This window comes from Apis mellifera, linkage group LG4, assembly GCF_003254395.2.
Source record: "Apis mellifera strain DH4 linkage group LG4, Amel_HAv3.1, whole genome shotgun sequence".
Lineage (NCBI taxonomy): Eukaryota > Metazoa > Arthropoda > Insecta > Hymenoptera > Apidae > Apis > Apis mellifera.
Genome location: NC_037641.1, coordinates 7,033,351 through 7,059,057, shown reverse-complemented (window position 1 = coordinate 7,059,057; position 25,707 = coordinate 7,033,351). Strand labels below are relative to the sequence as shown.

General features: G+C 35.1%; 2 protein-coding genes across 4 annotated transcripts in view; one reads left to right on the top strand and one right to left on the bottom strand.

The window, feature by feature from the left end:
• The window catches only part of LOC100577798, a 238,344-nt gene extending 226,725 nt beyond the window's left edge, over positions 1 to 11,619 (top strand). The window contains exons 4-5 of one of the 3 annotated variants that reach the window (XR_003304591.1): positions 3,833 to 4,317; positions 7,841 to 9,387. Coding sequence is in view for 2 of the 3 variants with exons in the window: in XM_026440402.1 (XP_026296187.1) it covers positions 7,841 to 7,891 (51 nt within the window). In the remaining variant the exon portion in view is untranslated. Of the gene's footprint in view, positions 1 to 3,832; positions 4,318 to 7,840; positions 9,388 to 11,543 lie in introns of those variants that run through there. The other 2 variants (XM_026440403.1, XM_026440402.1) reach the window with 2 other exon arrangements.
• LOC100578609 overlaps positions 4,480 to 25,707 on the bottom strand; it is a 67,400-nt gene continuing 46,172 nt past the window's right edge. Inside the window, exons 2-4 of the mRNA XM_026440404.1 lie at positions 23,121 to 23,223; positions 11,611 to 11,744; positions 4,480 to 5,710 (exon numbers count right to left, since the gene is read on the bottom strand). Of these exons, the coding sequence (XP_026296189.1) occupies positions 5,566 to 5,710; positions 11,611 to 11,744; positions 23,121 to 23,210 (369 nt within the window). The 5' untranslated portion in view covers positions 23,211 to 23,223 and the 3' untranslated portion in view covers positions 4,480 to 5,565. The remainder of the gene's footprint in view (positions 5,711 to 11,610; positions 11,745 to 23,120; positions 23,224 to 25,707) is intronic.

Genomic DNA, 25,707 nt, shown 5'->3' with positions numbered 1-25,707 from the left:
GAGGCCGTTTCAACTTTTCTCGGAGCAAACATATCGGCTCTGACCGTTCATCGATTGATTCACCTGGCGATTCGTTACGTTTTGAATAATAATTTACCGATATTGTCGCAAATTCAACTCGTTAACCGAACGATACGGTGCGGCGTAACTGTCGTGGTAAAACAACGAATAGATAGTGACACGTGAACGTTCGTTGTAATACCGACGACGGAGGGTTTACGTTGTTTCCGGGACGCTGGATTATCCGATTTCAATTCTCGATTAACGATGCTCTGCTCATAGACCTCGTTTCTGGTATAATAAATTTCGATTGATTTCGAATGGAATGAAATTTGGAATTATTTGATTTTTTTCTTCTGTCGATTATTTTTCAATTAATCAAGAAAATGATGAAAGAACGAATAAATATTTGGAGTAAATTTTTTTGAACATTTTTTTTTACTTACTTTTAAATATCTTTTCGATGTTTTCGATTAAATTTTACTTTCATTTACTTTCTTTCTTCCGAATTTTCTTTCCTTTAAATGTTTAAGGTGATTCTTGTGAAGTTCAAAGTTAAAAATCAATGAATGGATTGTTATTTGAATTTCAAAACTTTCAAATTTAACAAATTTTTCCCAGAAAAAAAATTAGGGGGGAAAGAATTTTAGCTCAGTTTCTACTTTCTTTTTCAACGGCGTTCGCGTCTTGTTCGTGGAAATAACGTGTCTGAGGCAGGGTGCATTGCGGCTCTGTAATTGGACACCACTAATGCATCCCAACCTCGTTTGTCGAACGTGAAAGGAATGAAAAGGGAGGAAAGATCGAACGAGAAGTCTAAAAAAACGGGAGGAACGGTGGAAAAGAAGGAAGGAAGGAAGGTAAAGGAAAATGGAAAAAATTGTAAATCGATACGGAAGTCGTTATTTGGTTTATTCGTTCATCCGATCTGTTTCCCTTTCGGCTCGATACTTCCTTTTCTTCTAGCGGATTTTTGCTCCCTCATTTCATTCCGTATTTGCTGAATACTCCAATTTATATTTAATCATACGAAAGGAAACAAGAGATCGCAATTTTTGAAGCGAACCTTTAATTAATCAATTTTACATTATTCCTTATCCTATCAGTATCCTTGATAATGAGAATTAATCATGTTTATCTTCTTCCCTTCAAAAAGAAATATTTCTAAATCTCCCTGTAGCAATAGCAAGGAATCAAGCGTGATTATTTTTTTTTTACTCATTAAAAAAACTGTATTAAAATTAATTTTTTCCTTCCATGAACGTGTAATTTCCATTTTATTTTAATTCACACACCTTTTATTATAAACTCTTCTTCGCCCAAGAAAATATTCCCAAACTCTGCTCATCGATCACCAACTGTCCCTTCTTTTAATTTCCAACCTCGTCACACTTTTGTTTCTAATCTAATCTCATCCCTTCACATTCAAGTTTCCTTCGCCTTTCCTCCATCATTTTCCCCTCCATCGCCGGAAACCGCCACGAATTGGCGCGCACATTCAAACCTCGCTCGCGTGCCTTTCATATTTCGTTCCTTCCTTGCCTCCCATAACTTCTTCTTCCTCCTTGTCCTCCTCCTCTTCCTCCTCCTCTCGCGTTGTCATCCACCATCTTCTCCTTCATTCGTAATTTCCTCGTTCGTTTTTGCGCTTCGTCATCTGGTCCTCGCGTATTTTCCTCCATCCTTCCGTTTCCAGCCCGTGCTCTTCTTATTTCTCTCATCTAACGCGGCCTCGGATTTCATATTATTTCCCGCGCTCCCCTTCTCCTCCGCCACCCCTTTGTCCCCCGTGGCCCATTATCCTTACCCCAACTCGTTCCTCCGATACGCGGTTCCCGTATACAGGGTGTCCCTTTGTTTTCCGGTTAAATTGTGTGTAGATATAATCAGGAATATGACTCAGAGATATTCACTTTACGGAGAAGAGTGGATAAAAATAGTGATGGTATTTAAAGGAAACATGGTGAATTGTACTCTCGTGCAAAAAAATATTCATTTTACGGGAAAAGTAACGATGATATTTGTGAAGTAAAGAACGATTAAAGTTTCTTATTCTTGTCTGCCAAGTATTAAGGATAATCAGAGAAAATCGGATATATTATTTTTATTAGGGAAAAAAGTAGTAATAGTGGTGGAAAATTAGAAACAAATTTTTCTTTACTTCTTCTCTCTGAATGAAATATAATAAAAGATGACAACGTGATTATTTCGTATAATTTATTATATTTTCTTCTTCTTTTTCTTTTTTTTTTTTTTTTTACTTTCTATTGAATTCACACAACATTTCCTTTTATCGAATATTCACTTCTAGATTTCTACATTTTTTATATTTTGGTCGGAAAGGAAGAGAACACCCTGTATAACGTCATTGTTTTCCCTTACTCAGTTTCCACGACGTTTCGCTTTCTCATTTCTCGCGTTTCATACCGGGATATCACCGCCCTCCGCGAAATTTGAGATCCGAGTATTGTGGAAATGGTCGTTAGACGTGTTACGGAGTCAAGTCTCGTGGGCGGAAGTTGCGCTCAGACTTTGGAGTATGTTAAGGATTAAGACGATTTCCAAAACGTGGAACGGATACGTGTAATTAGCTCCTATGCTTCTGTGTATATAAATTCCTTGTTTCTTTTTTCATATTCTTTTTTCTTTCTTGCACGAAATGAAAATACTTTACAGAAGTAGGAAAATATTTTTTTTATGGAAGATTATTACGAAGAAGAATTCATCAAACGAATTTATTTAATTTCAATTACAACAACTTCCACGCTTGTTTGTGTGAACAAAATTAGAATTTGTCGATCATTAACTCTTAAACGTGTTAATCAATTCCGTACAATTTTCATATTGAAAGATATAGAAGGGAAGAAAAATACGGCGAAATTGAATAAAGTCAACCTCGGTGTCCTCGAGGTTGAAATTGTATATCACCAGACGTCCCTCAAAATCGTTCCCGGTGAGGCAGGGTGCAATTTTGCAGGAATTACTTCTTCTTTGAAATGAGAAAGAAGCACGGAAGAAATTAAAAGGAACTGGCTGTGTGCACAATTTGACGCGGGAGAGCTGAGAGAAAGCGCCCCGAGCCGTGGTATCTCGAATTCATATTTCATCTTATCGCTAAATTGCCTGTGTGTTCAATCTTTGCGCCGGGCTTACTGCCCGTGACGGAGTTAAGTGCCCCTTGCACCTTGCCCGACTTTACACGATGATGCTTTGTCGATAAATTTTTCAGATCGAAGAGAGAAGCGTTAGACGTTGCATAAAAGAAAGGAAAAGCTCGGAATTTTACAAAATGTCGCGAAATAACGCGACTATCAGATTATCCCAATCGAGAGAGTTTATTTATCAACACAGCACGAATAAAACGTAATCCTGGATTTTGCCGGAACATCGAAAAAGTAGACAGTTTGTTCCATTATTTTCACAGAATTACGAATCGAAATAGAGTTTTATTTATTTTAAACAGGGACATTTCGGTCTCGGTGAAATTTTGTGAAAACTGTAGAAAATTGACCAGATGACGTGTACAACCAAAAAAAAAAAAATTGAAAACTGGATTACATCCATTACGACGAAATCAGATTATGTAGAATCAAAAAAAAAGTAAATAAATAAATCTCTCCATCCATAGTCACGTAAAATCAAAAATAAAAATTTTATTGGCAAAATATAAAAAATCATCCCGACAATGAAACATCCGTTACAATCGAAAATGAAGAAATTTCAACCAGATCCAATAACGAAACAATTAAAATTGAATACATATATACATATCGATTCAACCAACCCTAAAAACTCTATTTAAAAATCTTCTAATCTTTCAATATTACTGTAGCAACAGCACCGAACTTCCTGCTTCCTTCGAGTTGCTTCGAGTTGCCCGCCTTATCGTCACTGTTCTTCCGTCACTGTGACCACGTCCCTTCGTCGAGGTCAAACTCACAAGTTCGCCGCCTCTCCAAGATTCACCGGCTCGAGATAGCGGGGCCGATCCTCGATTGCTTCCAAGTGTCATTCCGGCTGCGAGCCGGCTGCTTCCAGATCTTCGACAAAGCGCGATAATCCAAACTTTCGTTGGGCGAGGACATCGGGTCGGAACGTGGAGGACACTCGGAAAGATGAGACTGGCGCTAGAGAGAGGGGGTGAAGCGAGACGACACGCAGGAATCGAATATCTATTATTCTGGACGATGGAACGTTACCGAGGAGGATGCGGATCCCGAGGAGGAGGTGCTCGAAAGTTCCCCTCGTTCTTTTCGATCGTTACCCCGGTGAAACTGTGAAAAAGCGGATCTTTTCGATTCATTTCGGTGAACTTTGGTGAGCAAACGATTCGATTCTTCTTGTATTCAGCCGGATGGAACGCGGATGATCGATGGAGGAATGATGATGAGAAGAGGGACGATAAAGCAAGGGATGACGGGAATAATTTTAGAAATATATTTGTGTTGGAACGTCAGAATTGAAAAATTGTCTTTGCAATTCCCTTGTAAATTTATGAAATAAATTTTAGTGAGAATTTTTTTCTTTTTTTTTTTTTTTACGTATTAGTAAAGGTAATTTTAAGATTATGTGCAAGTCGTGGATAATTCAAACGTTTTGGAAATAAATTGATTTTGGTGGGATTTTTAATTTTTATGTTCGTTAAAATAGAGAATAATTTTGACAAATTGTGAATCGTATTACGAAATGTGAACATATATTAGAGGAAGGGATTTTTCATTTATCGGGGCAAAGAAGGATTATTGTATGGGAAAAGGGAGAAAATTGAATGTGTTAGGTTGATAGGTAACGTGACATTAAAAAGAGATCACCAACCCCTCTGATTTCCCTGGAAATTTCCATTCTTCTCGAATATAATATATAAAGAGACTGAAAGTAGGTGTCATTTGTCTGCTCAAAGATGTGACAACTTTTTTCAAGCTCGAGCTCTTTTTTTTAACACAAATTCGAATAATGTTTCCATCGCGAATTCGATAAAATATTTCATTGTTGGAAGTCGTCGAAAATTTTTTCGCGTATTTGTTCAAAAAGAAATTGTTTATCCTAAAAAATTTTAATCAGTTTTAACGCGAATAAAATAATACTGTTCTAAGTATTTCAATGGCATTTTCGCATGATAATAGCGAAATCAATCACTTTTCAGATTACATTTTAAAAATTCAATAGAAGATAATACGAGATAAAAAAAACGATCTTTGTTCTTTCACGAATAACAAAGAAAATTTATCCACGATAAAACTTCAAGATCAATCAAAATTTAAAAAAAAAAAAATTATCGATAAACACGATTTATCGATAATTTACAAATATCAAAAATATTATCAAACTATAAATCAGTGCGACAATGTTTTAAAAAGCCAAGGAATATCCAATTTCTTAAAAAGCCACGTAAGAAGGTATTCTCGTTGGCCTCTCCTCTCGCAGGGAGAGGATTCGATCGATCGATCGATCGATAGAATTTATTCAAGGAAGAATCGAGTGTTAAAATAGCGGAAGGGCGGGTGGCCTTACTGCTTTACGCTCTAACAAATAATAGATCGCGTTGAGATGATCGAGAGAGGCTATTTATCTTCGGTAAATCACGGCCAAGGGAGGAAAGAATAATGACAAAACGCTTACCTTCCCGGAACCCCTCGAGTTGCATAAGAGAACACCGGCAGCGTGGATTCTATATTCCTTGTCGAGCTGTTCGTGCTGTCCTTGAATTTTCCTGCCGGCAAAATCAACGGAAAATTTTATGTTATACGTAAAATAGATCTGCAGCACGTTAATGTAGTGGAAAATGTATATTTTATGATTCGAGAGGCAACGAAATAACAAGATATAAGTCGTTGTTAATGATGAAAATATCAAATCCTTGAAATGATTTTTTCGCTTTTCTCTTCTTCCCTTAAATTATCTTTCAAATAATCAGAATTTTACATAGTAAATTTTTCCACAATGTAAGATCATTTAATTTAAAACATTTTCTGCTCGTAGTATATCTTTCTTTTAATTATGAACCAATCTTCATAATATCTGTACTATATATTTAATATCTTGATAATTTCTCCCCTTCTCCTCTTGTCCCTTTATCGTTCATTTGTTAGAAATGTTTTATATTTGAGATTATTCATTTTGATTATAAATTCCTCATTTCTCCACAATTGGTTAGTGTTTTTTTTTTTTTTTTTTATTGATAACTCGAAAATGTTGCTTGAAATTACCTCGAGAATCTCCAATTAATCGATTTTCTCACAAGAAAACTCTATATATATAAGAAGAGGAAAATTTCCAAAAACTTTTGACTAATGATGTAATATTATACATATATACTTTTCCCTAATTAACCATTTCCAGCTTTAAACTCAATCTCCCACTCCTTGCCAAACTTTGTTAGACGCACACACACATCCCAATTTTTTTTATCGAAGCCAGAAGAAAGTTACTTTGAAAGCTCTCTAGGAAAGCAGCTCGCTAAACGAGCCGCTTTCTCACCGCGCAAGAAGTCCATTTGTAAGCAAGCACACGACCGGCTAATTCGCTCCAGTAAATTTCACTCACCTCTTTTAATTCCATAATATTAGATCGCGCACGAACTCGCGTTTAGTTTTCCTGTTCGGTCAATTGTTTCCAAAACATCAAAAAACATTGTTCCCTTCGATTTTTCTTTTCCTTCGTTGTTTCCTCTCGAGAGAATAAAAGAAATAAATGGAATGAGACGGAAAGAGGAGGGAATGAAGCTTGGAGGAGGACGAGTGAAGGAACGAAGACGAAAGAGGTGGCGGGCGAATTTTTCCAAGAAGGCTCGTTTCATGGCCACGGTGATTTACGAATCGAGAAAGTTCGAAGGAAAGTTGGGCAATTACGCAGGGGTAAACACCCTTACAAATTCATGACACGAATCTATCGGCCCCCCTCTTCTTCCGGGAAATGTTTAAGATTGGAAAAGGGGATCATTGAACACATTGTTCTTTTCCTTTGCCTTTTCGATGACTTTCGAAACTTCTCATCCGTTCGATTGAATTGTTATTAAATTTTCACTGTGTCAAAATTAGATTTTTATCTGAAAGTTTGATAGTATGAGTTATTTCTTTGAGTGTGTGAAATTAATTAAGGATTATAAAATTTGATATAATGATTCTTTTTTTCTTTTCTTGTGCTTATTTTGGAAAATATTCAAATTTTAAGGATTTCGATTAATCGAGATTGTCAAAATCTTTTCCATCCTCTTTCCTATTCTTATTCGTCGAATAGAGATGCTTCTTTCACGAAACATTTAAAAGTTAAATCATCTTGGCATCAATTCCTTACTTCAATTTACTTGGGATGAAGTTCGAAAAGATAATTTTCTTAATGAAATTTATTCAATCACATTGACGAGCTTCAGTTTCCCTAAAAAGTGTCTGTTCTTTAAGATAATTTATAAAATATTCAAAAACATTGTTTCCTAGAAAACATTCTTTCGTTTCTCTTGCATTGAAAAATTCATGATATTAGAGTTGAGAAGAAAATTAATGAAATTAAATTTTTCTAACATTTGCATACAAAATTTTCAATATAAAATGTTATATTTTCTTCTTCATAATACTTTGTACTTTGATTACAATCTTGTCTTTAAATATGTAAATAATTGTGGATTAAGAGTAGAAAAAAAATTGTTCCATTATCAAAGTATTATTTATTTTATCAAAACTTATCTTTTCACTTATATCCATTCCAAATAACAATAACAATAAATAGTTTACAATATATATATATATAGTTTATATCTGCAATCCTTTTCCAATCTTCAATTTCAAATAAAATCTCTTCCTACAGATTATGAAATTCTGAAAGCAAATTAAATTCTGTGTTGCAGAAACACCGCAACATCCGGCCATCTAATAAAGAAGTCTTTACTCATGAATAATTCAACGTCGAACAATATCGAACAGTTACTATATACCGATGAAATAATGTAAATCTTGTCTCGAACACGGAATTTTCCCTCGTCGAGTTTTCTATTTCTCGTGATAATCTTGAGGCTGATAGTGCGACACGCGTGATGCCATTGCAAATACATGTAAGAAGGAAAGAGAGAGCCTAGATTGTTTAGGGATTTCGAGATAGCCTCGTGGATGAACTAGGAGACGACAGTGATATATGAGTCTTGAATAGGGTTAGGTGGTTTATTCTCTCGATCTTTAGAGAGGAACCATAATCAACTGTCAAATTGATTAAAGAATGTTGGTTAAATTGATTTAAAAAAAAAAAAACAAGCAATTCTTCTTTGATTCTTGCACAAATGTATTGTGAGATATTGCGAGTGAAAATTATAATAAATCATCATCTCAGCCAATGATGAAATTATAATACTGAATTAATATTTGTATTTTCTATGGAATTTTGAAGAGAATTAATAATGATTAATAATTATTTTGCAAGTAAAATTCTGTTTCTATTAAAATTATTATAAAAATCAAAGAGTATCAGAAAATTTTACGTCTATCTAACTTTCCAATTGAAAAATTGAAATCACAGTAAATTCGTAATTTTAATACAAGATTTCCTAGATTAAAAATTCTTTCCTATTATATATTCCATTGAAAATCTTCTCAAAAATTTAATCCGCGAATTCTAAAAAAAAAAAAAAAATTCCCTACAGTTGAAACAATTCAATTCAATTCCTTCCAAATTCTACGATCTTACTATCTTTTCATCTCCACCTCTCAAGACTTCACCCCGTTTCATTCTCAAGAGGGATCGTCAATTATTCCGTTGTTTCTCTCGCGTGTTCGCGTGGGTTGAGCCGTAATTAGACGTCACGTAAACGGCATAACTCCGTCTCTGGATCCTCTAAATTCGTCGTCGCCGTGTATAATCGACGAGGCGCGCCCTCCCTCCCTCCCTTCTTCCCTCCCGGCGTCCGCAAACAGCGCCGAAACGCCACGAGAAGCTGTGCAAACATCGCCCGCCCGAAAAGAGGAAAAAGAAAGGAAAAAAGAAAGAAAGAAGAAGAAGGGGAGAGGGGGAGGGAAAAACGCACAGCTTTACATATCGCTGACTCGAGGATTTTCTCCTCGAGGTGTCGCCTGAACGCTCGAGACGCTCGACCCGGAAGTTAACACGTCACGTGGTCCTAATTTCCCGGATTTCGAGATTTTCGAAAATCCACCTACGCGTGTACGACTGCGATCCTGCAATCCCCGTGGATTTTATCATTGGGGATGATCAACAGGGGATTTAATTAAATAAAAAAGGTGAATCGAAGGGAGGATTCGTTGGAAGAAAAGAAAGAAAGAAGCAGGAATCGAGAGAATACGTCGGTGAAAGAGAATGTTTGATATGAATGGTTGGAATGATTTAGTGATGATTTGAAAAAAATCGAGTGTTGTTGATGTTCTGAAATTATGAAAAAGAAAAAAAGAGAAGCGAATATTGAATTTATGATATCAAATTGCGAATTCGAAAGTTCGAACGTCGAGTCTCGTTTAAACATTTCTTAATTTAATATTCTTAGAACATAACGATATTGAAATATATATATATGTACATATATAAGTGCAGAAACGTTGTATACATCTGCCGCGCATATCATATTTCCAGATTAGACAGAAAGATGAATGTGATTACATTTGAATTTTTCGCAATTTTGTATTTCACGCTTGTTGCATTTACGTGAGAGCAATTCTCAACGAAGAATATTTTTCGTTGTTCCACCGAGCATACTTTGAAATACCGTAATTTATTACGAATTTTGGAATGTTGCAGAATTAAATTTCAAGGATCGCGTTTAATAAAGTTCCTTAAACTGTTGTTTCTAAACTTTTCTGATGGCAATTTTTCAAGCAAATTTATACTATAGTACTAGGAACGACGATATATACGTCAATTTCAGAAAATGAATTCACTTTCTTTTTTCTTTCTTTCCTTTTTGCAATTTTATTTTCGAAACGAATAATCGTGATCCAAGCTAAGATTAAAAATTAGATTGAAAAACGATATGGAACGTTTAATAAATTGCAGAATTTCGAGTTATTAGTTTCCAAATTAGATATTCGTTTAATCTCCAATAATATATTATCTGAATCTCTTGTGAAATTTACTCTACGATATATATAACTCTCTATAATAAATGTATCTTCGTTATAATACCATATGTAAAATGTAAATTCAATGAGAAATATTTTATAAACTGAATCCGAAACATTAGAATAACGATTGAATGGAAAATTTCGTACGTTAAACACAATTGTTATTCAATTTCAAAAACCTTACAATATTCCATAATTCATCTATTCTCTTATCAACATTCATACACAAATATAAATTTCTCCCTTTCCTACTCTACACCCTATACATCGCGAAACCAATGAAGAAATCATTTATTTCGTTCAAAATAATATTCTCACACGATTCAACATCGATCATCCGTCGATCGAATCTCGAAATTCTAAAATCAACCTCTGTGGGAGCCATTTAAAATTAGCAGCGGGGCGTAATCGCAAGCGAGAAATTCATTAATCGCGGCGGTACTTTACGCGCGATGAAACGCGGCGTGGTTGCTGGAAGTTGGCAATTTCGGCATCGACTTCGAAACGACTCGCGCCGGAAGCTAGGCGAAACTGCATAATTCCACGGTAGTTTGATCAAATTGTTAGTGCGCCGGAGGACAGCCGCTAATAAATCTTGAACGAGTTAATCCTCCTCCCCTGTTCCGTTAGGGGAGGGGCAGGGAGGGGAAACTCCTCCGTGGACGGTGTTACGAGGGTCCGATGCCAACTTGCAAAATATATTATTCGAAAACTAGGGGCCGGGAAAATGAATGCTTTCCTTGCTCGAGTTTTTCGTTCCACCATTTGACCATTTTCGATAACTTTCGCGGGCAAGTTCTACAGTTTTGAGGGGAAGGGAGGAGGGGAGGCGACGTGAGCGGTAAAAGCTTTTGCTTTTGCGTGATTATTTTTCGAGTCCGGTGACGCGTCCATACGCTGAGTTGACCTTTTTATAATATCGTCCTTTTTTCTTTTTCATTTTTCATTTTCCAAACTTTTTTCTTTTCTTTTCGCTGACGCATTCTCTTGAATTTTTTCTCCGTTTCCTCCGTTTCGTTACTCCGTTCGTCGTGTAAGAATTTCGAGATGGATGCGAGAGGGATTAAATGTGTTTGTATTTTTGGTATTGTTGCGTCGAGATACTATGTTGATAACGCAATCCTTATTTATGGAGGTTTAATATCGTACAGAATGAAACGAAGGATTGTCGACTGTCGTGGGAATCGCCGGTGGTCGCCATTAATAAGTCTTGGAATAGCACTATGGGGATCACCGAAATTAATTGAAGCTTTGAAGTAAATGAACAGCCGTGTCTATCAAATTTTTAATGCTTTGTACAGCGTTATACAGTAGTGTGAGATGTGTAGTATCTGTTTTAAATTTAATACATATTTTTTTTTTTCGATATGATTAATTATCGATTTGACACAGAAATATATTTAGTAAGATATATTTTATGTATTAAGTATGTAAAAATGTTTTGCAAGTTGTAATATTATTAATATTATGTGTATATATATCTTTCAGAGTTAAAGAATGAGTATGACTTCGCGGTTGACCATAGTCTGATAAAACACATACTGATTCTACTTACGATATGGCGTGCAGCAATTCCTGCCGCTGCTTTTCTTTAACTTTCACGCTTCCCCCTTCTTCGAGAGCAACTTGCAGTTCCCTCTGGAGGACCGCAAGTTTTCTGCGTTCACCTTCTAAAAGTAAAGAGGTAACCTGCAACAGTAAGTATAAAAAGTTGATCAAAATTTCTGGAAATCGATTTCACTTATTTTTGCATTTTTAATTTCACTCAAACTCGAATTTTTATTTTTATTTCATGATTAATTAATCATTGCGCGTCAATTTAATGTATAATTATTTTATATTTATTATTTTTTTCACGAATAAGCAGTTAAAATATATAATAATACATATATAAATCGAAATTAGTACAATAAATTTTACTTTAGTTTATTAAATATTATTATTATTAAAAATATTATTATTTATATTAATTTTATTAATATTATTTATACAGTAAAACATTAAAAATCATAATAATTAAATATCCCATAGTTTAATCGTTAAAATTAATAAATCGTTGATATAATAATACTTATCGATACGTACGTTTGTGATTTTGCCCTCTAAGCTACGTTTACCGAGTGGGGAAAAGTCGCACGTTACGAATCAGTTCCGCTTCGACCGTGGTGCCGTAAGGACGAGTCGAAGTTACGCGTATTCGATTATTGTAATAATTTAAAATCGCGTGTGAATTTTACATTTAAAATACGTGTGCGTTTTTTACGAGTGTTAAAGTAAGTGTTTATTCGCGAGTGTGATAATTTTGTGCGTTTTATTCGTGAGCATCGTTACATTTCATCGATATTTTGGACAAGTGGGAAGTTGGATGTCGAATGCTGTGCCGTGTATTATCCAGAAGAACAAGCGAGTTGCATACTTCTTGACACAAGTAAGTAATTCATTTTTTAAATATATATAAAACAGAAAATCAGAAAAAGAAGTAAAAGAGAGATAATATAAAATATATTCAATTGAACTCGTATCTCGTCTATGATTACGCGCCAAGAATAAGGATAGACAAGGAAAGCATATGATAGGAAAAGGATAGAGATAGTAAAAATGTTAATAGTGGCGCCATCTCTCGAGTCATAAATGAAACAAAAATAGAAAAGGAAGTAAATAGAAAAAGGATAGAGATAGTAAAAATGTTAACGGTGGCGCCATCTCTCGAGTCATAAAAGAAACAAAAATAGAAAAGGAAGTAAATAGAAAAGGATAGAGATAGTAAAAATGTTAACGGTGGCGCCATCTCTCGAGTCATAAATGAAACAAAAATAGAAAAGGAAGTAGATAGAAAAGGATAGAGATAGTAAAAATGTTAACGGTGGCGCCATCTCTCGAGTCATAAATGAAACAAAAATAGAAAAGGAAGTAAATAGAAAAGGATAGAGATCGTAAAAATGTTAATAGTGGCGCCATCTCTCGAAACATAAATGAAACAAAAATAGAAAAGGAAATAAATAGAAAAGGATAGAGATCGTAAAAATGTTAATGGTGGCGCCATCTCTCGAGTCATAAATGAAACAAAAATAGAAAAGGAAGTAAATAGAAAAGGATAGAAATAGAGTAAACACTGAACGTTGGCGTCATCTTTCGAGTATTTTTAGAAGTTATTTTTCGTACTTTCGTAAAATGGTGTTAATGATTAATTCTATTTTATCTTATTTTGAAGAAATATTTTTAATACTCAAGAGATGACGCTAGTGGTTAATTTTTATCCTATCTCTGTCCTTTTTTTATCATTTTCTATTCTTTACTATTTTGTTTCATTTGCGGCACTCTAGAGATGGCGCTGATTTCAATATTTTTACCATATCTCCATCCTTCTTTTACTATTTGCTTTCCTTGTTACACTTATATCCAAATAATATAGTTAAAAGAAACTGATTTCTGTTTAATTTTATTGCATCGTTATCTTATTTAACGACTGAAAAATTTAACAGTACCTATTCTATACAATTTTTATACATCATGAGTATTTATTTTTTTTAAATACCATTATTAGAAATTTTTTTCAAAATTAATAAATCGGCGTTGTAATTGATAAATATTGAAATTCATCGAATCGAATTATTTCATATATAAATGATATTCTTTTCTGTTTCAAATAAGAGAAGAAACTTACGATACGATTAATAATACCAAAAATATATTAAATATATTTTCGTTATTATTAATATATCCTTCTTTTATTCGAAAAAAATTTCTTCTCTCGCAAATCCACGATATAATTTTCTCCTCTGCCGATTATCAGTCGTGAATCTCTATCGATCACGGTTCGTCAGACGATAAAAAGTATTAATCCTCGACAAACCTTACAATCGCGATCGAAAGTCGAAAAACTTTGTATGTACTTCGAAGATTAAAAATTCTTGAAAATTCCATAGATTTAGATCCGTTCAGAACAAAAAAAAAAATCTCGATATCTCCAATATTCCGTTTCACTACAACGGAAAAAGAATCAACGTAAAATATTTCATGGAAGAATAGGGAATAGGAGAAAACTTTTTCCAGGAGGCTCGAGGAACACGGTTGGCGCGAAATTTGCTTTCCCATTTAGCATCGATACCGATCTCGCAATCTCCGTTCTTGCTCCGTGTTCCTCTTTCCTTCCTCTTCGTGCACCTTCGATGCACCGGGCGGTCAGGCGTGGGCGTATCGTAACTCGCGCGTGTGCGTACGTGTACCTGGCCACGTTCCTCGCTGAAAGACGTGCAACTTGAACAGATTATTATCCGTGGTGACGCGAGACCGAGTAATACGCGAGCTCGCGCAATTTACCAGGCTAACCTGCATGCGAATGCATATTGTAATTGGTTAGAACTACTGAATTTCCTATCCGTATATATGACTTATTATTATTCCGGGATTGTGCAAACTCGACAAACTGGATTCAGATCAATTCACCTCGCATCTTTGCATAGGTTCGTTTTTGCGCGTACGTTCGAATAGGTTCTCGAAAGGCGATGCAATCTCACTTCCGCTATAGAAAATATTCGACGATTCTTTGTGATTTGATTTTTTGATTGTTCAATAAATTAATGAGCGAGGAAGCATCTCTGAAAGCTTGGTTGAAATTTTATATACGAAATTGGTTTAATTCATACATTCGTCGAATTTAGATACATTAAAGATAATTAAAACGATCGAATCGAGTAGAAATGGTTGAAAACGAATTGTTTTCGAATTTGGAAAATATATATCTATCGCAAAGTTTCGAAATATTCAAGAGATCATTATTTGAATTTTATCAATTTCGAACTCGGTTATCAATAATTGGAAATTACATTTGCATTTAATCGAATGATCTGTAAGCATCGTTTTCACATCATCGTTGATCTCTGATAATTAGTTACAAGTCCTACGACACGAGTTACTCGAAATCGGTTTTTTCTCGAAAAAGAAAGCTCGATAAGAAAAACGAAAGTTGAAATTTCGATAATATAGGGGAGAGGGAGGGATGAAACTGTATCTTTACCTGGCAACGAATCGATATCATTTGTTGTAGTTGGGCGAGTTAATCTTTAGCGGGTAATCCACGTTACTTTATCGCGATATCCCATTTTCACATCGAGTGGATCGAAGGGTTGTTATCAGTTGCAGCAGCAGTGGCTCGATAGCAAGAGATATCGTACGATGTCGAGTATGTCGAGTAGAAAGAGAAATGATCGTACGAAATATACGATGATTTAATTTTTTATTACCTCGAAATTCGAGAAATATTCGAATTAAATTTATTCATGGAAATAATTGGGTTTAATTTTCGTAAAAAATTGTATATCATTAATACTTGTTGTTATTGATACGAAATTATTTCGAGCATAAAAATATATAGAAGATACAAATATAATAAGCTTCTCGATTAAATCATTCGATTCTTTTTTCTCTTTCTTCTTCACATTTCCTTACACCCGAGCAACAACGGAATTAAATTATCTTTTAATTTCCATTCAACTTTGTTGCATCCATTGTTCGTCGTCCAAGTAAAAAAAGAAAAAAAAAAGAGAAAGAAAAAGAAAAAGGAGGGAAAATTAAAATTTCCAGCTCGCGAAACAGAGTTTAATTTAAACATTGATCCACCCGTGAATCCAAAATAAAGAAAGGGTGGAAAAAAAATATTTTTCCACTAAGGTTGCCGTTGCGATTAACCGACAGTTGACTGACGTTACGCGGCTATGAAGTTTATTAAAGATATAATTCGCGGCACATGACAGTTCCGTCTTCCACCCAGCTAACAAGGATGTCCGATTAGGAAAGACAGGATAATAGCTGACAGCGCTTCGTAATCGGCTTTTACTATCGCGATTATACGAAGGGCGAGCAATTGCGCAAACTCATATTTCGACATTTTATCGAATCACACGATCAGTGTTTGTAATCGTTCGTCTTGCGGAAAATTCATCCTCCTTTTCTTTCTTTTTTTTCTCTTTTCTTCTTCCTTGTCGTTTGATAACGGCTTGAATAAACGGCTTGTCAGGTGAACGAGGAAACGTTGTTTTCCTTCATCGTGCAAAAGATGAACGGATAAATATTCGTTTCGTCGTGGAAATTTAGATTATCCGGGAGAAATTTCAATATCGTAATTGTTTTTCTTTTAAATTCTCTAAATTTACTCTTCTCTTAAAATCGTTTTTTTATTACAATTATCTAAATATTCCAATATAATAATTACGCGTCGTACCACTTGCAAATATTTCCAAATACTATACAAATACTATACAAATAGTAATTTTTAAAAGCAGTTCGTTCCTTTGGCGAAACTTCAATCAACAAAATTCGATCCATACATTCAGACAAGCAATCGACAACGAATCATGCATTTTTTATCAAGATCCATTAAAATAATTACACGTAATCGTTAAAAGTTAACGATTGAAGGAGAAAAAGGAAGAAAACGAAATACGCAAAACCACTGAATATCAATTTTACACCATGATTCATCAAACTTACAAAACGAAATTCTCTCTTCCCCTCCTCCTCCTCCTCAAAAAAAAAAAGAAAGGAAGAATTAACAAAGTAAAAACCGATCAAAATCCACGAGAGAAACGAGGGAGGGATGCAAATGAACCGCGAAATCCGATGATGGAATTTCGTGAAATTGCAGCACGTGGATGCAAAAATAACTCGACCTCGTTCGCGATTCGATCGATCGACGGGGTTGAGGGGTTTTCGATCGAGGGATGGGAAAGGGGACGAAGGAACAATTGCGGGAAAAATTGCCGCGATTAAACTTCGCCTCACTTCCTCCCCTCCCCTCCTACCTGTATGGTAAATACGAAGGATTCGAAGTGGTCGTTCGATTTGGAAACGGTTGCCGGAGAAGCGAGACGAACGAAATTATCCGCGATGAAAGGTATAAACCGTGAAACGACGCCAACCTTTCGCAAGTCGGCGAAAAGAAAACGGTACTGGCAACAAGAGAGAGAGAGAGGATAAAACGTATTTCCGTGTTGGGACGATCGTTCGAAGCCGCGAGCTTCTTGGACGAAGAAGCTTTTTGCGCCATTCACTCGGTGTCTCGGGAAGGACAGCTGATTGTTGAGGATAAAGGGAGAGAGGGAAACGGATGGATAATAATTGAGACTTGTGGCGGATTTGTGGCGGACCTGTTTGAAACGAGGTCCCGGTATATACAAGGATGATGTACACTTTCTAGTTGCTTTTTTTTTTCCACGAAACTTTTAAACTCGTCTCGAGGTATAATCCGTTGAATTTTAATATTCAATGGAGTTTTCATTCGTTTCTCTCCTTTCTCTTTGATCGATGCTTAGTCTTAGAGAGACGCAGGGATAACTATGTCTCTTTTCTGTTAGATGTTCAAAATACAGATATTATAACGTGTCATGGATCGAAGAAAAATTTATTTTTTCATAAATAAATTTACAAATGTTCCGTAATTTTAATTCCACCACTTTCGAATAACGAATAATATGTATAAAAACTTTCTAAAGATTATCTTTTCTATTCTTTTTGGCAAATTTATTTAATTGGACATAGTGTTTTTCTGTATTAATTGTGGACAATTTCCAAACACTTCGAAACTGTCTGGCAAACAGTTTCTTGCGCGATTAATCGATAGCTTTCGTTCCTTCGCGAAATGACATTTAATCGTGTCGAGGAAAGGGAAGGAAGGGAGGAGGGGAGGGGAGAGAGAGACAGCATGACGGATTTCGTAATTTCTTTGGCCGGCGCATGACGCGTCAGCCGCGCCATTATCCACGTTACGCTTCCACGGGCCCCGAATTGTTTTCACTTTTACGCTAAACGCGGCCAAATTATCATAAGCACCGCGATCAAAATTACGGACCACCGTCACGATCCACTTGCGGTTTCTTCAGCGTCGTCGAGACGTTGTAATCCTTCTCGTTCGTTTTTTTCGGTACCACAATCCGTCATTGAATCGGGAGAAACTTGCAAATTCTTCCTTCCTCGCTCGGAGAGCGAATCTAAATTTTTGATGAAGCTATTTTTTTTTGAAAAAGAAAACTATTGACTCTAGAAAATATAGCAATTATAAAATTTCAACTTCACAATTTGAATATCGTATTCAAAATTTGAAAACTATTTGCATATAACAATAAAAATCCAATCAAATAAAATATGGAAAAATACTCTTTCTAGATTGATTAACAAGTGATATCTTAATAGTATCCTTAGTATCTTTACAATACTACTTTCATGATGTGAAAATATCCCTCCTCAAAGGAAGACGCGAATCGAATATTTCTTCAAAAAACTTCTTGTCAAAAAAATTAATAAAATCGAATAATTGACCAATCCGTGTCGATATATTTCCACGCTCGAAGAAAATCCTCTTTTCGAATTCACTCATCTCACAATTTTCCTGCGCTCAACCCAATCTAATCCAACCCAACCAAATCTAATTCAATGCTCGAAGAAAATCCCCTTTTTGAATTCACTCATCTCACAATTTTCCCGCACTTAACCCAACCCAACCCAATCCAACTCAACCCAATCCAACCCAATCCAACCCAACCCAATCCAACTCAATCCAATCCAACCCAACCAAATCTAATCCAGCGCTCGAAGAAGATTCCTTTTTCGAATTCACTCATCTCACAATTTTCCCGCGCTCAACCCAACCCAACCCAACCCAACCAAATCCAATCCAACCGAAGCAACGCGTTACACACGTTGATCGACGATTTAATGAACTCGTGATTCGATATTACAGCCGGTTTACATCGTGCCGATTAAAACGTGCAGGAGGTCGATCGAGAGAAGGGGGAGAGAGGGAAAGAGAGAGAGAGAGAGAGAGAGATGGAGATGGACGATGCTCGCTCGGCAGGCATTAAGCCGTGTCGTTTATAATGAGCCGCGCCGCGATTAATTAGGCTCGCGCCATATTGGCCGCCAATTAATAAAGGCTCATCGGTGATTACGATAGAGGGGGGCAGTTTTATGCAAGGGCGAGCTGGCCTATCTCCTCCGGCCGATCAAATTACGTTAGAACGGCCACTGTGGGGCCCTTCCATCGCATAACATCTGTTTGTTCGATAATTCATGAAGCTCGTCTTTCTGCTCCGCGCTTGTTTTCTTCCTCCAAGAAGGGAAGGGATGACTTCTTCTTTTTCTTTTTCTCTCTCTCTCTTTCTCTCTTTTCTTTTTGTTTTCTATCTTGCGGACATTTTTCTTTCTTTCTTTCTTTCTTTTCGACGATCGTTAACTTGGAAAGTATTCGTAGTATTACGATGTTGATGTTGGGCGGTTGTTGGGCTCGTTTCTTCGATATCGAAGAGTAATGAAATGTAGATATATTGGATGGAAAAGGGAATAGATAGCGTTGAAAGTGAATGAAAGATCAAATGGTCAAGATATAGAGTTTCGTAGATTTTTTTGGGGATCTGAATGTTCAGTTTATAAATTTGATAATCGAACCAGGAAAGTGAACGGATGATTTTGAAAATGTTATTCTAAATTCTGCGTTTTCTGCGAGCTTCTTTCTCTCTTTTTCTATTCTTGTAAGAAAAGTTTCACAAATATGCTCGATTTTGATGAAATTTACAAAGAGTATAGTAGAATTAATCCAACTTTCTTCGGTTGATTTCTCAAATAATCAAAGAAATAAATTAAAAGATATACTTCCATAATCGGAATTCAATCGAACCGATAGATTTCCATATAATATATTTGATACTTTCTAAAAAGTTTTCGCGGGAAGTAAATTATCCAGCAATATTAAAAAAAAAAAAGAAAAGAAACGAAACGAAATGAAACAATTGAAACAAAAGAACGACCAATCGTATCGAAATGAAGTAATCGTCAACCGTGAAAATTACAACGAAGTTGATCACTTTCACGATACAGAAATATCGATAACTCGTGATAGACGAAAAACAGGCGTAAAAAGTGCAGATCTAATCCTTGGATAGGGATAAAAAGCGAGTCGATTGATCGTTAGGTTCCATGACAGGGAATTATTAAGAAATCTCGAGAGAGAAAGAGAGAGAGAGAAGGATAAGATTATAGCAAAAAACTAAATTACTCACGGTTCAACCGTGATTACATTATAAGGGTGATAATATTGGCCGATCCTTTGAGATGGTGTTCTCTATCTAATAACAAAAACTCGTTATGAAAAAGTAGAAAAGTTACTTACGTAAAATGCTCTAAATGTTGGATATATTTTTATTTCATTCTCTTTTATTTTTTTATTGAAATTCTATATATCGTTTTTTCTGGATCGATGATAATTTCGAAAACGTTCAATTTATATTTTCTTAGAAATAACGAAGCGGATAATTAAATTGATCGTATAATAAAATAAAATAAATCTTTCAAAATTTATTGTCTTTCGATTTTAATATCGAAAATGAATTGTATATTGATTTAGACATTATAAAAAGAAGAAACAATTAATAATTTATTTCATTCATTTTCACGTATCGATAAATAAGTTTGAAGAGGATATATTTTAATAGTATCAGATTCAGAGAACTCGAAGAAGAAAAACTTGGGTTGTGTAAGATATAACTATTTTAATCATAAGTGTAGACGGAAGTGTGGACAAGTCCAATTTTAATAAATACCGCTTTCTCGTAAAAATTAGAAAAATATCATCAAGTTTTCCTCTTTACAGTTTTTTTTTTTTTACATCATTTCGTAATTAGCATCTTGTAGATCTTGTTAGATCTATCAAATCCGCTTCCTTATACTTTGTCCTTCTTTATACTTTGTCATATTCAGTATCTGTTTGGCGGGAATGAATTAATATCATTAACGAAATCTTTCAATAAATCAATTGGTGAAGTTTGAAATAAATATTTCTCGTATTTAAAATTCATTAATTATTCGATGATGGTCAATCGAAGATGATTGATCGAATTTGACACGATTTAAAAGAAAAAAGAAATACGTAATCTTGACCCAATAAATTAGATATGCGTTTACAAATTCGTTTATACAATAGATTCCCGTTACGAGCTGTACTCTGCAAATTAAAAAGATGGACAAATGAGTTACCCACGATCTAACGGATATTTACAACTATCGATGATTAGATGCATCTGTGTTTCTCACAGAGTCGCAATAATAGCTAGTCGATAATATTCCTCGAATAATTAAATTATCTTTTTCGATTGGAAGAACAATTCGAATTAAAATCGCGAAAGTGAATGGAAATGATAATTTATATATCATTTAAAAAAGAATTTTATTCTGGGCTAGATTCGGATATATTTTTTTTTTTAATTATCAAATTATAATTTCGAAAGTATAAGACGTAGACAAATTTCATATATTATTCTGATAATAATATATATTTTCCAAGGCATATGGTAATTTCAAATAACGTAATAGCTACTCGCATTAAGTGGATAATAAAATACCCCGCTATATAATTCCATGATTTCTAATAAAATTGCAACTAAACAATGCTTTCCAATATTGCACAATCCCAATAAAAATTTGTGAAACAATCTCTTCGATTCGTATTATTACGCGTCGAAGCGTGATAATAAAATGAAACGAAACGCACGAAAAGCTCGGAAGATCGAGATCGATGGACGAAGATGGATCGCGAGATCGAGGAACAATTTGTATCATCGATCGAATGATTTCGCGCGATGGCTTTCCAATTTCGTTCGACTTTTTTTCGTTCGAGTCGGTGTACGAGAGAAAGGTGATACCTTTCTAAAAATCGATGGCCTCGGATGAAAATCGATCGCGCGAAAACCGGAAGTGAAAATCGTATCGCATCGATCCCGCCACGCCAACTCGTTCCACTGTTTTTTGTTACCTTTCTCCTCTGTTAATTATTGGTTCAACGATAAAAAGAAAGGAAAATAAAATCGATATTATTAATTAGGGAAGGAAGATGGGGATATGCCTAAAAATTGCGGTTATAAAGTAAATTCGTGTAACGTTTCCGAGTTTACTTGTGAAAGATTCGTGTCAAGGAAAGTTTGAATGATAGAAGATGCGAGGATAAAGGAAATTTTATTGTCTAATCGCTTGATAGGTACTTTGAATTTTATAGAATTTGTCTATATACAACTTTCTTCTCCATTCGCCTTTTCTATTGTAATTAATAATATATAAAAAATATATATATATATAAAAAAAAAAAAACGTAGGAAAATTTTCAAAAATCAAATTAAATTATCTAATATTCTTTTATTCTTAAATTCTAATATTAAATTTTCATTTATTCAAAATTTCGAAACTCCGTATACGAATTACTCTAAAGAGATAAATTCGTCGATACTTTACATAAGATGCAATGAAATTTAAAGAAAAATAAAATGAATAAAAGACACATCTTTCAATCTCGCGTCAAAGATCCATGACTTTTCGTCGTTCAAGACAATTTTCGCTTCTTCTTCTTCCTTTCCTTCCTTATTTCTCCCCTTTTGCTCGACGAATTTCCCAATTATTTCTCTCTTAAAAATTCAGTACCTCGATAAATCTACTTAAAGAAAATTGAATCGGTTTTAAAGATAGCTCGGGTAGAAACGAGTATAATAATCCATGGACGATCCTTGGCGAAGGATCGGGGAGAGGAAGAAAGAGCGCGAGAAGACTTTCTTTCCCCGGTGTCGTTTCGGTTTCAGATAGCCGTTTGTTCCAGCCAATACTGATACCGTTTTCTGGGTCGTGCCTCTCACTCGGTCTATACACTCGGTGCTCTTGGCAAAAGTGACTATTGAATTTGCACCTTATGAACGCGGTGAACGGGCTATCGATTCCGGATCGAATTTGTTTCTGACAAGGATACTAGATCGGAGATCTGGTTGCGTTCGACGAACAAAAAATTTTTAAGGGGAATTTTCATGGAGAAATCATATCGAATTCCAATGTTTCCGCGTGATTTTTCGTGATTTTTTTTTCGATAACGACGAATTAAGTAATCGAGAGAAAAAGAAAGAAATAAAGGGTTGGAATTGTAAATACTTTCGACGAGGAGAATTTAAGAAAAAAGATTGGAATTTGTGTAAAAATTATTTTTGATCGGAGGAATTTTTGATTAAACGTAAGGGATGCAAATAATATTTTAGAAGCAATTACCTCGAGCTGCACGCCAAAGAGATCTCGCGATCTGCCGGGTCTCGAGGTTTCTAGCTCCTGCATTTCGGCCTCTCTCTCCGCTAGTCCCATTTCTTCTAGTTATCTGAAACGTAAAAAAGAGAAAAAAAAGGATATTCAAATTTAATAGGTATTCCTCGGGAAATTTTGTTTCGTCTTAAAAAATTTCCTTAAAAAAAAAAAAAACTGCAATTTTGCGAAAAATCTCTTTCAAGATTGCAATTTCCGTACGTAATTTCTTTGCAATCTTTTCCTTCCCAAAATTACAAATTTCCTCTCTTTCAAAATTCCAATCTAAATTTTATTCCCAACACACATAGTTATTTGCATAGATCAAAAATATCTTATTAAACGTGTAAATAATAATAATTTCATTTAAAATTGCAATTTTATTCCAACGCAATTAAAAACATAAATCGAACAATTAACACCGTATTGTTATTAAATTTATAATTGCAGAAAGTATAAAATGGATAAATGTAAAATCGTTGAAAGGCTGTGTGATGTAAAAGAAATTGAAAGGTAACTAATTCTGGTTGGAGACGTTCTTACGAAACATATCAACGATGACTGGTAATAGGTAAAAGCTCAAACATAGATTAAATCTATCAAGTCTTCGAAAATGCACAACAGAACATAATAAATCCGTACTTCGCAGATCTCTTGTCACTTCACCTGTTAGATTGAGTTTCGATCGATCTTTCGAGATTGCCTCCGGTATTAACAAACAGGTTTTTCATATTGATAATCCGTGTTGCATCGAAGTCGAACAAGTTGCGCGTTTAATGTTACGCAACGTATTGCAATATTTCAATAAGTAATAAACAATATCAATTGAGAATCGCGGGATAAGTTTTGTTTCAAATCGATTCGTTTAACTGTAAATTGAATTAAACGAAGTTTATATAATAGAAGAAGGATTTGATTCGAATTTTTATTTATAATTATAATTAAATACATTATGTAAAATAATATCGTTAATTAAAAAATTGATTGACTCGAGCCTTTAATTCAGCTAATATTACAATCAAAAAGCACCAAAAGAAAAAGAGAGTTTCGTACACGTTGTTCTTTAGAACGACTGCAAAAAGCATCCAACGAGAAGAACAGTCCCCTTGGCAATACTTGCAATTAAACGTCTCTAAACGTTACGCCAACAAATCAACTTCCTCCTTCCTTCTCCTCTTCTCCGTTCTTTTTCCCTTATCCCTTCTTTCCTTTTTTCCTCCTTTTTTCTTTTTTTTTTTTCTTCTTCTTTTTTCATTTCGTTACGAGGACCGTGGTTAATCCAATTAGAAGAAGATTGCCGCGCGAAAACGCAACAACACAATGGCGCCTCGTCGAAACAATGGACGCGGTTGGAAGTTCTCTCGTGCACGCGCATCGACCTTAACGATACCGCCGACAGCGTGATTATTCGGTAATTATTCGTAATTAATCTCGGGTTGACATTCGAACTGTTACGATTGGCCTGCATCGTCGCTTCCATGAATTATTTTAATTGCGATTAAATCGATCGGATGGATATTCGGAGAACACGTCCTTCCGAGTTGTGGGAATCGGGATCTTGGAGTGGAACCTTCGAGATGGAATTTTAACGAGGAAAACGAAGATTTAATGATTGCAATTAGAAGATGCATTGCGTTTAGATGCATACGTTGGATTTTTGTTATTGCTGGTGAAATATTTAATAAATTGTTGTCTGTTGGGAAAAGTTCTGTCTCAGATGCGTTTATTTTTTTGCTATTGTTTCGGAACGAACGATGAGAAAAATTCTTGCGATATTTTGATGATGTCATTATAAGATTTATGTAAACATTAAATATATCAATATTCTTTTTCTTTTTCCTTTTCTCGTTCATCCGTTTTCTTTTTCATTTTGCCACTTTCCCATTGCATGCCACAAATGCCAGTTCGCGCACAAATGTGTCTAATAAAAATAAACGATTATACACTATACTAGTAATACTAACGACTGTATTTCGTGTATGAAACGTGAAAATGTCAAGCTGTCGTTATCGAAAAACCTTCACCACGTCATAGTATCGCGTCAGCGATTGCGTTACAACCGGTAGATATACCGCCAATTAGATATTTCTTTTCTTCTCTTTTTTTTTTTTTCCACGAAAGTTTCATTAGCTATTTATTCATTTCGTGCTATTCGATGATATTCGAGTCGACAACCAGTGGAAATAAAGCCAAGCTTAATCTCCAGAGAACCATCTATCCGAGGCCTTGCCCCTCATCTAACGCGCGATCCGCTTATTATATTGAAATGATGCGAGCCGCAACGCGATTTTCCACCTTCCCTGCTAAGCTTCCATCCGATGAAAACCGATATTTTGCAACGGAGCGAACTTTCGACATAACAATCCACTCGATGTTTTATCACGGAATTTTCTTTCCGTGAAAGAAAAATTCGAAAGTGAATTAGCGAGCGAGATGACGTTGCGAAAGTTTGATGTAGAATTTCGCAAAGGAAGAAGAAACATCGCTTCCTGGATGCACCCTGTTGCGGAAAGATGGAAATGGATACACCGAAGAAATAGAGCATGGGTTGATTTCAATT